Source organism: Octodon degus, unplaced genomic scaffold (assembly GCF_000260255.1).
Source record: "Octodon degus isolate 3935 unplaced genomic scaffold, OctDeg1.0 scaffold00071, whole genome shotgun sequence".
NCBI classification, from domain to species: Eukaryota; Metazoa; Chordata; class Mammalia; order Rodentia; family Octodontidae; genus Octodon; species Octodon degus.
Genome location: NW_004524647.1, coordinates 8,087,865 through 8,102,071, shown reverse-complemented (window position 1 = coordinate 8,102,071; position 14,207 = coordinate 8,087,865). Strand labels below are relative to the sequence as shown.

At 45.8% G+C, this 14,207-nt stretch overlaps 1 protein-coding gene across 1 annotated transcript; it reads left to right on the top strand.

The window, feature by feature from the left end:
• Positions 1-2,815: 2,815 nt before the first annotated feature.
• On the top strand, positions 2,816-8,495 carry Ccr4 (C-C motif chemokine receptor 4). The gene is made up of 2 exons (XM_004635280.2): positions 2,816-2,839; positions 6,322-8,495. The coding sequence occupies exon 2, from the start codon at positions 6,371-6,373 to the stop codon at positions 7,454-7,456; it is 1,086 nt and encodes a 361-aa protein (XP_004635337.1). The 5' UTR covers positions 2,816-2,839; positions 6,322-6,370; the 3' UTR covers positions 7,457-8,495.
• Positions 8,496-14,207: the final 5,712 nt, after the last annotated feature.

The following is a 14,207-nucleotide window of genomic DNA, read 5'->3' as shown; positions in this document are numbered from 1 at the left end:
AGCTTGTTCTAAGTAGGTGCTTTAGACCACTGAGCCATCTCACCAGCCCCTCAAGCTTTATTTCTTTACCAAGGTTTTGTATATATATATGTAGGCCTCTCCTGTAACAGTTTTTGTTTGATCAGTTGGTTTTTATTTTGTCTTTTGGAGACAGGGTTTCACTATGCAGTTTTTAATTTAATTTTTTAAAAAATGTTTATTTGGTACAGGGTCTCTACATAACTCAGACTCATAGTGATCCTTCTGTGTCAGCCTCCCCAGTGCTGGGATTACATGTGTGCACCATCATGCCCAGTTTTGGTGGCCCAAACTGTGCACCTGGGGTACCGGGGATTGAACCTGGCTCCTTGGCCTGTGCTTGCCAGGCAGGTATTTGGACCCCTGAACTATCTCCCTAGCCCTCACTTTGCAGTTTAGACTGGCCTTGAGCTCATTCTGTAGCCTAGGTGGGCCTCAAACTCATAGTGATTCTCTTGTCTCAGCCTCCAGAGTGCTGTGATTACAGGCGTGCGCCACCATGCCAGACATAGTTGTTGCTTTAAATGTTGTCTTGACCCAGTTTTGAGGCCCTGGCTTGAGGCTGGTCAGTCTTCCTTTTTGACCTACCAAGTCAACACCCCAGTCTCTTCCTTATAGGGGGCACAGCAGTCCTAATCACCCTGGGCCAGGCAGCATGTACCTAGCTATGCCCCTCTCCTCCAAGGCCACCAACTCTATTCCAGGTGTCCATTGGCAGAAAGCCCTCAGAGCTCACCTCACCAGTGTAATACAGCTGGAGCGTTTTGTTACCTTGTCCCTGTACACAGCCCTGTGTGACCATGCTGTGCATATTTCTGTTTGAGCTTGATGCTTAATCACTGCTGAGCTGCAGTGGAATCCTGTGGGCTCCTCTTGGAGGCTGTAAGGGGTCAGGTATCTGGCTTCCATCTTCAGAAGTGCTGGTCCCTGTGGGTCAGTTTAGTACCTTTAGCCTGGGGAATAGATCTTGATAACTTTGGTATTGAAATAAGGTTTTACACACACACACACACACACACCAGGGGGCGCTATAGTTTCGAGTTAGACACCAGGCCCAGCCTCTGCCCTGGTACCAACTTAGTAGTGGGCAGAGTTTTTTGGGGGCAGGGGTATGTTTAGTCCTCTGCTCAAATTTCAGAAGTTAAGTCCAATGGCACCTTCTGTGTACAAAAATGTGGGGAGTATGCGTATTGCTCTAGCCCCATCTTCACTGGCTGGGATATCTTGGGCATAACCTCCCTGGATTCATACTCATGTGTGAAGTGAATGTTACTAAAAAAACAAAACAAAACAAAACAAAACAAAATAAAAGCAGCCTTTTTAGGGGAAGTGTGTTTTTTTTTTTTTTTTTTTAAACTTAGTTTTGAAAATTTCCCAGTATTGGATGTTGGACCTACTGCTTTGGTGCTGAGTTATATCCTCAGGAATTTTGCACTAAGCTATATTTTTAACTCTTTCAAACATTTTTTTAAATTGTGAGACAAGGCCTTTATAAGTTGCTTGGGCTAGGTGTGAACTTTCAATTCTGCCTCAGTGTCCCAAACTTCTAAAATTATAGACAGTGCCCCACCATGTGTAGCTGAACTTTGCTTTTTGGTACTGGGAACTGAACTTGGGACCTCACGCTTGCCAGGTAGGCACCATACCGCTGAGCTACATCCCCAGCCCCTGAACCTTGCCTCTGATCTAAACACTGACTCGGCCATTGAATGAGACTCACCCTGCATGTATTAGGATCCCAGTGATGGCTACGGGCCCAACTCTGAGAAGCAGCAGCTTTCCCTGTGTGCTTTATTCATCCTACTAGTTCTCACTGCTGTGGCCACTGTTGGGCACCTACAGGTATCAGGCACTACACTAAGCGCTTTACAAACTTTAGGTCATTTAATCATGATGGTGAAGCTCCAGTTTCCAAGCAGAAGAGGCTTGAGAGGTCTTGGGCTTGAAGTTACATTGTCATTTCACATGACACTGAGGACAAGTCCATTACTGCATCAGAGAACAATGACTAATATCTTTCAAGTCACTTATAGATGTGTACATTTGCAGAAACTATTCTCTAGAAGGTGCCTTTTGGGGGAGGGGATGGTTGTGGGAATCAAACGAGGGTATACTGACACTGAGCTATTTCCCCAGCCTCTTTAGTTTTGAGACAGGATCCAAGTTTCCCAGGATGGCCTTAAACTGACCACCCTCCTGCCTCAGCTTCCCAGTACTAAGAGCTGGGTTTGTAGGTGTGTTCTGCTTCACCTGGCCTGAGTACTTTGTTTTTTTCTTTGAGCATCTTTGACTTTCTCAATCTGGCCTTCTCAGATCCCATTCATTTAGACAATGTCAGACACTGCAGGGCACTTGCCAGCCTGATTCAAAATACAAGGGACTCTTTCTGGTAAAAGGAACTTGTTTTCTTCATTAAAAAGCCAACTAATAATCTGTGTATGTGGCCTGCTAGAGCTTGAATCCAGGGCCTCTCACATGTTCAGCAGGTTCTCTGCCACTGAGCTACATCCCCAGCCCCCAATAAATAAATTTTTAAGAAATAAAAAGCTCTTTAAAAAACAACAAGAAACACTTCATTTTCTTCCTTATGTTCTTCTCATTTTCTTCCTTTCTCCATCAGAAAAAACAAAACCTTCTGTTTTGGGAAATGAGTCACTTGTTTTCTTTTTCCTACTCCTATCAAAACCCCCACTTGAGCTCAGCAGAGCTGCGGGAGGACAGAGCTGTGCTCACAGGAAGCTGCACGCCTTTAAAGACATCTGTGCTTCGTGCCAGCGTCACATTGCCTCTCTACCTTCCCAGAGCCACCTTAGAGAAGCAGGTAAGTGGGGACAGGGGCATGGCAGGGGCTGCAGTGTGGGCCAAAGGTGACACTGGGACGCGGCCAGCAGGACGTCTGGGCATCTTGGTCACACCGGTGCACACAGGTGGCAGCTCGCTCACATGTGGAGTCTGTCCCCACATGTGGAGCCTCAGCTGCTGGGCCCCGGAGATGTAGGCTTCTTTGCTTCTCCTTCCTGTGTGTGCAGCTGTCCTAAGTCCAAGCCCTAGAGAAATAGGTAACTTCCATAAAAATCCTCACTTTTCTGCTTGCTGCTTCTGTCATGACTCTTGGGCCAAGGAACCACACACGCATACACACAACAGGTACAAACATTTAGCAGTGATCCTGTCTGTCCTGCTTTCCTCACTCTTTTTTTTCAGAACCAGGGTTGAACTCAGGCCCCCTGCGCTTGCCAGGGAAGCGCTTATTCCACTGAGCCATCTCCTCAGCCCCTCTTTCCTCACTCTTTAGCCTTGTTTATTTTACCTTTTATTTTTTATTTTTTTTTTTTTGGAACCGGGGATTGAACTCAGGTCCTTGCGCTTGCTGGGGAAGCACTTATTCCACTGAGCCATCTCCCCGGCCCTACCTTTTAATTTTCACTGGTAAAATCCTGAAGAAAGAATTGTTGCTCTTTTGACAAACTTTCCTGGAGGCCTGCCCTAGAGCAGGTTTTTAGCATCCAGTTTCAGGAATAACACAGAATCTTCTCTCAGGAAATGCAGCCTGGGCATTTGGGGCTGTGGTGGGAAGGCGGAGGGAGGGCCTATCGGTGGATGATGGAACAGGTGGAAGGTCTTGGTAAGGCTGTCACGGTGCCGCGTGAGCAGGCAGGAGGGAGCCAGGGCCGGCCCTGCGCTGCCCGGGTTCCTGGGTGAGCATGTGTATAACTTTCAGGTTTTAACGTCTTCATGTGCCTTGTGCAGGAGCTGGACCCTGGCACTCACGTGTAGTGGGCAAGTTCTCCACCAGTGAGCTACAGCCCTAGCCCTTCGTATTCTGTTTTGTAATGGGATCTTGCTAAGTTGTTCAAGCTGATCCAGAACTTGTGACCCTTCCACCTCAGTCTTCTAAATAACTGGGATTATAGACATGCACCACTGTTCTTGGCTTAGTTTTCAATTTAGATAGAAAATCAAAGCTGGCCATGGTGATGCACACCTTTAATCCCAGCACTTGGGAGGCTGAGGCAGGAGGATTGCCCAGAGTTTGAGGCCAGCATGGACTATATAATTCAAGGCCAGCCTGAACTACTTAGCAAAGTCCTGTCTCAAAAACAAAAGAGAAATATAAACAAAAGAATGTGGCTGGGGAGTTGGAAACCTTCTGGCTGTGCCTTTTTTAAGATCTATCAGGATTTTTTTAAATTTTGTGTGTGTGTGTGTGTGTGTGTGGCCAGCTCAGCCCACCAGGGGGCGGGGCTGGCTGGCATGTGGTGCTGGGAGATTGAACCATGGTCCCTGTGTTTTGCCAAGCTTGTTCCAAGTAGGTGCTTTAGACCACTGAGCCATCTCACCAGCCCCATATGAGGATTCTTTTTTAATTTTTGTAATCAAGGAATTTTCTAATAAAGGATTTGATGCATTGGACTTTAAAAAAATTTTTTAAAATGTGATTTGATAAAAGACCAAGAAGTTTCCTCAAGGCACCTGAGTGCCATAAGCTCCTGCAAGGCTTTAGCACTCACTGGCTATATTAGGATAGTGCGGCTCAGGACTGGCCACAGATTCCCAGAGGGCCAGGAGCACGGTCCCTCCCAGATGTGCTCTGAGGCAAATGGAGACTGGCAGGGAGGTGATGGAGCCTCTTACACCAGCTCCTAAGGGCAGATATTACATGTCCACAAATCTAATGGGGCAGCTGGCCGCTTGGAATCGACCACTGTGGGGTATATGCCACAGGGCCCAGCAAACGCTAGACAGCAGTTTCCCCACCCTTACCCCTAGACCTCTGACTTGGGGTCCAAGCAGCAAGTTTGCACACAGGTGTCTGGGCTTTGGAAGTCACTTAATTCTGGGGGAGGAGGGAGATTATGAGCCCAGGGCCTTTGCACGGAGCTACATCTGCAACTGCCGCCTCCCTCCTTTCTGAGACAGGATCTCACTTTGTGGTTCAGTGCCCATGAACTCACCATGTAACCTAGGCTGGCCTCAAATTCTTTGATCCTCCTGCCTCAGCCTCCTAAGTGCTAGAGTTACACATATGTGCCACTACATCTGTCACCAAATGCCCCTTCTAAGAAAAAAAAATTGGAACAAATTCTCATTACATTGCCTAGGTTTGACTCCAATTGACAGGATTTTGAAAATCTTCTGGAGCTTAGTGATGATCATATTCTACTTTGTCCATTTTGAAGCACTGCTTTCTCCAGGAATCTAGACAAATTTTTATGTGCTCTCCTTTGTTTATGTTCAGCTTGGCATACAAGAATTCCATTGGGAATGGCCTTTTAATGTACAATACTGATGAGTGTGCTTTGAAACCTATATAAACCTTGCAAAAGGAATTAGTTCTTACATAAAGGCAGGAGACTTATTTGGTTTCTTTATTGTGGAATAAGATTAAGATTTCCTGGATTCTGAGGTGCTGGGGATTGAACCCAGGGCCTTGTGCATGCTAAGGCCTGTTCTATGTCTGACCTATATCCCCAACCCCATGTATAGATTTTTTTTAAGGTAGATTTTTAATCTTTTTAATGTGAGAATGGGCTAAGACGTGCAGTACTATTGGGAATGTATGCTGATGTTGATGTTGTCATCCCTGAACGTGAATATAAGAACTCCAGACTACATCATGTTTTAGGAACACATTTGTAGTCATGTGTGGTGGTGTACTTCTGTAATCCTAGCACTTGGGAGGCTGAGGCAGGAGGATCAGTGCAAGTTCAAGGCCAGCCCAGGCTATAGAATGAGTTCAAAGTCTGCCTCAATTATATAGTCAGCACTTAAAAAAAAAAAAAATTAAAACATCCAGGGTCAGGGAGATAGCTTAGCAGTGTAAGTGCCTGCCTGGCAAGCACAAGGTCCTGAGTTTGATCCCCATACTGCAATAAATAAATAAATAAATAAATGTACGTTTTAAAATTATACCTCCATGAAAAGGAGTTTTACTATCCTCACTTCAAATGAGGGCTGAAGTTCTAGCAGAGGGGTGAGAGGATGAGTGAACAGGATGAGAGCCACCCCTGAATGAGCGAGAGGGGGTGAGTCGCAGAGCTGATTGCAGGAATCTCTCCTGTGGCCACCTAGCCCTGCTAGGAATTGAGCATCTCAGCTGCGGAAGGTGTGCTATAGATGCATTTTTATATACACATTCTATTTTTGTGTGTACTGTATAATGCCCTTTAGATACTATACATCATATATACTATACATAACAAGTAAATGAGCTAGCGCAAGACAGCATGCAGCTACACTCTGCATTGTCTGCTTTCTGACTCTTGTTCTAATGGGAATCTTGCTTGTTCTCCCTCTCGTTAGCCTTCTGCTTACACCCAGACCATCCTCGAGGAGCTGGTAGACTTGAAAAATGAACCCCACTGACACAGCAGACACCACTGTGGATGGAAATATGTATAACAGTTACTACCTCTATGAAAGCAGTATGCCCAGGCCTTGTGACAAAAAAGGCGTCAAGGCTTTTGGGCAGCTCTTCCTGCCTCCTCTTTACTCCTTGGTCTTTCTGTTTGGTCTGCTTGGAAATTCCGTGGTGGTTGTGGTCCTGTTCAAGTACAAGCGGCTCAGGTCCATGACTGACGTGTACCTGCTCAACCTGGCCATCTCGGATCTGCTCTTTGTGCTCTCCCTCCCGTTCTGGGGCTACTATGCTGCGGACCAGTGGGTCTTTGGGCTCGGTCTGTGCAAGATGATTTCCTGGATATACCTGGTGGGCTTTTATGGTGGCATCTTCTTCATCATGCTCATGAGCATCGACAGATATCTGGCCATTGTGCACGGGGTGTTTTCAATGAGGGTGAGGACCTTTACCTACGGGGTCCTCACCAGCTTGGCCACGTGGGCTGTGGCAGTGTTCGCCTCTCTTCCTGGACTTCTCTTCAGCACTTGCTTCACTGAGCATAACTACACCTACTGCAAAACCAGGTACTCTGCAAACTCCACCACGTGGAAAGTTCTGAGCTCCCTGGAGATCAACATTCTAGGACTGGTGATCCCCTTGGGGATCATGCTGTTCTGCTACTCCATGATCATCAAGACCTTGCAGCGTTGTAAAACCAAGAAGAGGAACAGAGCGGTGAAGATGATCTTTGCTGTGGTGGTTCTCTTCCTGGGCTTCTGGACGCCCTACAACATTGTGCTCTTCCTGAACACCCTGGTGGAACTGGAAGTCCTTCAGGGCTGCACCTTGGAGAAGTACCTGGACTTCGCTGTCCAGGCCACAGAAACCCTGGCTTTTGTTCACTGCTGCCTTAATCCGATCATCTACTTTTTTCTGGGGGAGAAGTTTCGTAAGTATATTGTACAGCTCTTCAAAACCTGCAGGGGCTCTTTTGCACCCTGCCAATACTGTGCACTCCTCCAGATTTACTCTGCTGACACATCCAGCTCCTCTTACACCCAGTCTACCACGGATCATGAGCTCCATGATGGCTTGTAGACACAAAAGCGCAAAGCACAGAATTAATGACCTTTCTACATTCAGAGCTTACTTAAAATTGTGTTTTAGTAAGAGGGCCCTGAGCAGGTATCCTGAGCAGGGCTGGCATGCACAGCCGAAGGTGTGCTGCTCGCCTTGCAGTCAGCTTTTCCTCTTCTGATAGTCGGGGTCAGCCCTGTCAGGAGACACCTGAACTGAGCAGCCTTCCTCACCCCTGGCCTGCCTTCAGGAAGTGCAGATCTCAAGAAAATGCTGAGTGGTTTCAATGAAGACATGGAAAATACTGAAAGAGAAAGACCATTCCCTGTAACCCAAGCCGAAGGGGCTCTCCAGAGGGAAATGGACCCTGGAATTTCTAGCTTTTGTGAAACAATGTGGAAAACTTTGACATGGCTGTTTTAGTATTTTTTAAATAATATATCTAAAGGCATATTCTGTGGAGCCAGATGTATACCGAAAGCATTTGTGAAATCATGAACCTATATTTCAATCCTTTTCTTATGAAGGATTATTTGTTAATTGAAGGCAAACTTTCTCTGCTGATTGCAAGTGTAAGGATACGAAAATATTAGTGTGGTCTCATTTCTAAATGTAAAATATAAGGCATCTAAGATCCAAACACTTGTTGAAACCCAAACATAATTGCATTTTCATGTGGACATGTTTTGTTCTAATTATAATAGTTGAATATTCAACCCTAAAAATAATATTGGGGGTGTTGGGGAGATAGTTCCGTGGCTTAAGTATCTGCCTGGTAAGTACAAGGTCCTGAGTTTGATGCCTGGTACTGTCCCCGTCCCCCAGTAATAATATACAGGGGGCTAGGAGTATCGCTCAGCAGCACAGTACTTGCCTAAGTAGTGCGGGGCCCTGGGTTTAGTTCCCAGCATCACAAATAATAATGGCTTAGAATGTATTTATCTAGGTTTTTTATTTCTTTATAAATATAGCCTTCAAAATTAAAAATAAAGCATGCTAATAAAGTAAAATACCTCCCTAATCATTTTGAAGTGCCATCAGTTAAGGTGAGAATAATTTATTAACATTTATTGCTGATATGGCATTCTTTCTTTTTTTTTTTTTCGGCGGATCCGGGGATTGAACTCAGATCCTTGCATTTGCCAGTCAAGCGCTTATCCTACTGAGCCATCTCCCCGGCCCCTTGATATGGCATTAAAATGACTTAAAATTATGATATTATACAAGGATTCACTTTTCTATTAAAATACTGGCTCTGTGAGTCCTGGTTCCTCCATAACCAAAACTAGCAATTGAGTTAAAATGCTTCTGTTAAATTTACATATTACTGCATCCTCCTTAGTTACAAAGAATGCAGTTCCAGAAAATTTACTTTCAGAAAAGTGGTTTTAAAAGAGAAAGTTATGGGCCTCGGGACACACCTCAGTGGAACTGTACCTGCCTGGCAAGCGTGAGGTTGTGAATTTGATTCTTGGTACCAAAAAAAGAGGAAGTTACTATCACCTTCATAGAAAATAAAATGACCTTGTACATAGTCTCACAGAATTGCCTTTTTTCATGATCCTGTTTATGTTTGGTTTTACAGTGTAGCAGACTCTGAGCTGTTCTCTGTCCACTGCTTTGCCGTGTGTTGTAGATGTCATGGATTCCCCCAAGGAGAGGAATCAAAAGGGTTTGCAGTAAACAGTTCACAGGGGGTGGGACAAGGACTCACTATAGTGTTGTAAGCCCCTAGCAGTGTTTCCTGAGAAAACCTCTGTGTGACATCCTAGGAGCCCCTGAATTGTACCCCTGTGTTCTTTGTAAGCTGGAGCATGTTACTTTGCACTTAGCCATGGTTTCCTCATCTGTAAATGGAATATATTTTAGAGTGACTGAAAGAAATAAATGACTAATGCACAGTGTCTATGTTCCTACATCCTAGGGAAAGACGGGCTTTAGAATTGCTCATCTAGAGGCTGCCTTCCCTTTCCTGGTAGAGCCTGTCATTTTGTTCATTTAATCCCAGTGACACAGCAACAGGCACCAAGAAACAGACCAGCCAGAGTGGTTTCCTTACCCCTCACTCCCTGCACAGATGGCGCTAAGCTGTGGGAGGCGTGGGCTCCTCAACCTGCCCTTGTTTCAAAGTTGGGGAATGGGCTTTCAGTGCAGGAATTGAGAACCTGGCACCGTCCAGATATCACCCTCTCAGCACACTCCAAAGTGTTTCTTTCTCTGTAGCACAGCTACAAAAGACAAGTTAGCAGGATTTCTGCGCAGAGGTGGGTTTCATGACACTTTCAGACATGAGAGCTTCTGGGGAACACAGATCAGGTATGATGGGCATAAGAACAGAAATGCATTTGCGTGTGAGTGACGAAAAGGTTTTGGAACAGGGTGGCTACAAGTGATAGCTACAAGATAATTATGAATGAACTAAATGCTGCTAATAGTATATATCATGATGGTTACCCTTATGTGGTTTTTAAAAATAACAGAGTTCAATCCCTGGTTCCGCCAAAAACAAAAACTAAAACAAAAAACAAAACAGAAAGAGGCCAGGCTTGGTGGCATAGGTCTATAAAACCAGCACTTGGGAGGCTGAAGCAGGACGATTGCTATAAATTCAAGACCACCCTAGGCTACATAGTGTGAGTTCAAGGTTAGCCTTAACTACATAGTGAGACCTTGTTTTAGAAAATGAACAATGAGGGCCGGCAAGATACTCAACGGACTAAAGCGCCTACTTGGGCAAGCTTAGGCAAGTGCAGGGACTGTGGTTTGATCCCCAGCACCACATGCCATACCAGCCCTACCCCTAGGATGGGCTGAGCTGGCCAGAGTCCCAGGTGTAGTGGCGCACGCCTGTAATCCCAGAGCCGGGGAGGCTGAAAGCAGAAGGATCACCATGAGTCTGAACTGTGTAGTGACACTCTTCAACAACCAAATACATTTAAAAATAAATAAATGAAAAACAAAACAAAATGAGCAACAAAAAAAGAAACCAATCGAAAATAGCCCTACCAACAGCTGGCCATTATAGGTCTATTAGATTAATTTCATTAGCTTCTCATGAGAAGGAAAAATACCAGGGAACGAAAGGGTATTCAGCTCCTTATGGAGATTTTTTCCCCAACAAATTATCAACACTTTGGAACTATTTGATACAATTCATTTTGACCACCGAATGCCATTTTGTGCCAAGCAGAACTCTAGGTGATGGAATAAAAGGCTCAGAGTTCTGCTCTCCCAGAATCTGCAGTCTGGTAAAGGAAGGTACCAACATTAAGTGCAGTCAAAGCAAGACATAGCAGAGACACAAGGAGACTGGGAAGCTGACTCTGCTGCAGGTTTTCCTGGTAGCCTTAGCTTTTGCAGTAGACTTGGCAGCAGCAGTGGCAGCAGCAGGATTTTCCTGGAAGGAGCCTAGGAAGGGCTTTCGAAGCTGGCCAGCAGCTTGTGGAAAGGCAGGGGAGTGCTTAGAAGCGGTGTGTTCGGGAATCTGTGGCAAGCAGCTTTTCTGTCCTTAACACGAATGTGTGGGAGTGGGGAACAGCACAGCAGGGAGAGATGAGCAGACAGCCAGCAGCAGTGCGGATCCACTGTCCAGGCGCTCAGGAGGTGGCAGACGTGGAGCGCGCCCCTTACCTGTCAGGACTCCGCTGCTCCCCCGCAGGAGTGACAGCTGTTGTCTTTGAAAGAAACTCCTCCCTTGGCACAGACCCCATCCAGCAGTGGATGCACAAGGACACGCAGGCAGTGGTCCCTGGCCCAGGTTAGGGATAAGCCTGTGGGCCACCGTGATTCCAGCTGCGGCCTCTGCTGCAGCAATACCGCAGCAGCCCCGCTCCTCTTCCTGCCCACCCTGCTTGATGATGCCCTCACTGGACCCCAAAGGACACTGCACTAAGTCTCCTGCATGCTAAGCTCAGCATTTTTCTGAGACTCTCGGGTCTAAAAGGAGAGAGCAGGTAACACAAACAGGAAGGGGTTCCGGTGTGGGGAAGTGCAGATCGTCTTGGTGGCAGTGATGTCCTCGCTCCCAGTGCCCTGTGGCCATCAGCCCGCCTGACCCTTGAGTCCACTCCTCTCTCCCAGCCCACACTGCCTGCCTGCGCATGCCCTGAGATACCTTCCTCATCTCATAGCGGCCCTGCTGCCCCACAGCCCTACTTCCTGTCCCCTGTAATCGGCCAGTGGCTACCTCATGCAAGCCTCTCTCAGCTCATCCATTTTGTGTGCACAACAGTTTACTCATGAGAAGCTCACAGTGATTCCAAAATCGACTTTCAGAAAACTGGAGGTGCAGAGTTGCCAGGCACAGTGGCTCATCCCTGTGATCCCAGAATTCGGGCAGGCTGAGGCAGGAAGATCACAAGTTCAAGTCAATTGGCAACTTGGGGAGACCCTAGCTCAAAATAAAAAGTACAGAAAGAGCTGAAGATGTAGCTCAGTATGAAGGCCCTGAGTTCATTCCCCAGTATAACCAAAAAAACCAAGAACCATGGGTACTTTTGGAAGGCAGCTACGCTCACCACTATACCACCCTGGCCTGCTCATGGGTACTTTTGTGTCCTGAAACATTTTGGCTACTTCTTAGATAGATAATGGTCAATTGTATGACTCCAAGGAATTGAGGTTCTGGGGAAACAACATCTAATAATGAAATGGGTGGAGGCTATCAACAGTAACTACCACCTAACTATAGAGAGAAATGCCCGACATAAAGCAGATGCTCAGTTATTCTGCACTGAGTTTCTTATCTTGTAAGTAATTTACACTGTGGCAACTTTCTGTTTAACTATACAAAATTTACTAGTCCCACTTCCAAAACCCCCAGCTATGTTTCTAATAAAACTTGGTGACCAAATTCAAAGTTGAGTAAACTGTTCCAGAAATAGCGGGTGGGTTCTGAGTCAAACACGGCTTCATTTAGGCTTCTGGTATGAACATAATTATAAGACTATTTTCATTTTTTTCCTGGGAAATTGTAACATAAAGAATGAATTTTAAAACCCACATATTCCCTTTCTGGTCAAAGTAAGAAGGATACTTTTCAGACTGCACAGTATTTGTAAGGTTCTGAGCACAGCAGCCTCTATCAGGCAAGAACCTGTGGGAAAGGCAGAGAAAACAGCCATCCCATGAGGCAGTGTGGGCCAGTGGGGGCAGTGCTGCGGCTGTGCAGGCCAGTGCTGGGCCGAAGAGGATCCGAGTCAGGACGAGGCCCAGTTTGGCCCTTCAAAGCAGAGGAAGCAGGTTTGCTGAAACCCCAGGGTGCAGGAGGCTGCTGCTGTCTGCAGGCAGCAGGAGAGCCAGCAGGTTGTGAAGGCAGCCTGGGAAGCACCACTGTAGCTCCCCTCCCTGAGCACTCACACGGGGACAGAGAAATGCCATGGAGAGCAACATTACTTACTGAGAGCTGATAGGATTACTACAAGGACAGAACTGGGTGTGGTGGTGGTGCACAACTGTAATTCTAGCACTTGGCAGGCTGAGACAGAAGGATCACTGAGAGTTCGAGGCCAGCCTAAGCTGCATAGCAAGACTCTTGTCTCAAAAAAAAAAAAAAAAAGGAACAGACTATATTGGTGGCATATCTCAGCTCAACATGCTGGGTGGGTGTCCCAGAAGCATTGCAACTAGAAACAATAAAAATGCTGGCCATCACCACTGGAGAACATCCCACTGGCCATACTAACTCCATGCTACAGGGAAGAAAGCAGAAAGATAGAAACTGGAGAAGGATGTTTTAAAAAGAAAACCAGCTATTACTCCTCAAAACTAAAGCTGTCAAGAAAACAAAGGAAGCCTGATAAGCTGTCACAGCTGAGAGGAATCTAAGATGGTGTAATATATTCTGGAAAAGGATATTAGCCAAAATCTAAGAAACTGAATAAAAAATGAACATTAATATATACATATTAGGTCAGCAAATACAAGAAATATGCCACCCTAGCTGGGTGTGGTGGCACACGCATGTAATCCCAGCACTCAGAAGGCTGAGGCAGGCAGAGTGCCATGACTCAAAGGCTGGCCTGGGTCTTTGTTTTTTTGTTTTTTTTTTTGCGGAACCGGGGATTGAACTCAGGCCTTTGTGCTTGCCAGTGAAGCGCTTATTCCACTGAGCCATCTCCCCGGCCCTCTGGCCTGGGTCTTGACCCTGTCTCAACAAACAAAGTGGGCTGCGGATATAGCTCAGCAGTCTAAGCACCTGCCTACACAAGCACAAGGGCCTGGGTTCAATTCCTGGTCCTGCATGTCATGCCGGCCCCGCCTTGGGCATGCTGATCCAGCCCCTGAGACTGGGTGTGGTGGCACATACCTATAATCCCAGTGCTAGGGAGGCTGAAACAGGAGGATCACTCTCCGAGCTGCCTGGTGGGATCCTTTATCAAATACATAAAAATTAAAACAAGCGAACAAAAGCAGAAAGTGCCATCCTAGCCTATGATGCTTCATAACAGGAGACTGGATGTGTGGGGTATCTGGGAACTTGACTGACTTCACCAGTCTCTTTGTAAAACTGTTCTAAGGGGGCTTGCCTGATAGCTCAGTTGTTTTATTTTTTTGCTTTAACTTTATTTTATTTTATTTTTTGTTATATATTTAATTTTTTAATAGATTGCAAATTGAAAATGAATTATTTACAAACATAACTAAATATAACAATAAAAACTGTCCAAAATAAAAATGAAGAAAGAATTTACAGATCAGTCATAATAGTTCTCTGTGTCAAAACCAAGAAACTTATATTCATATAATTAGAATTCTCAAAGTAGAAAGGAGT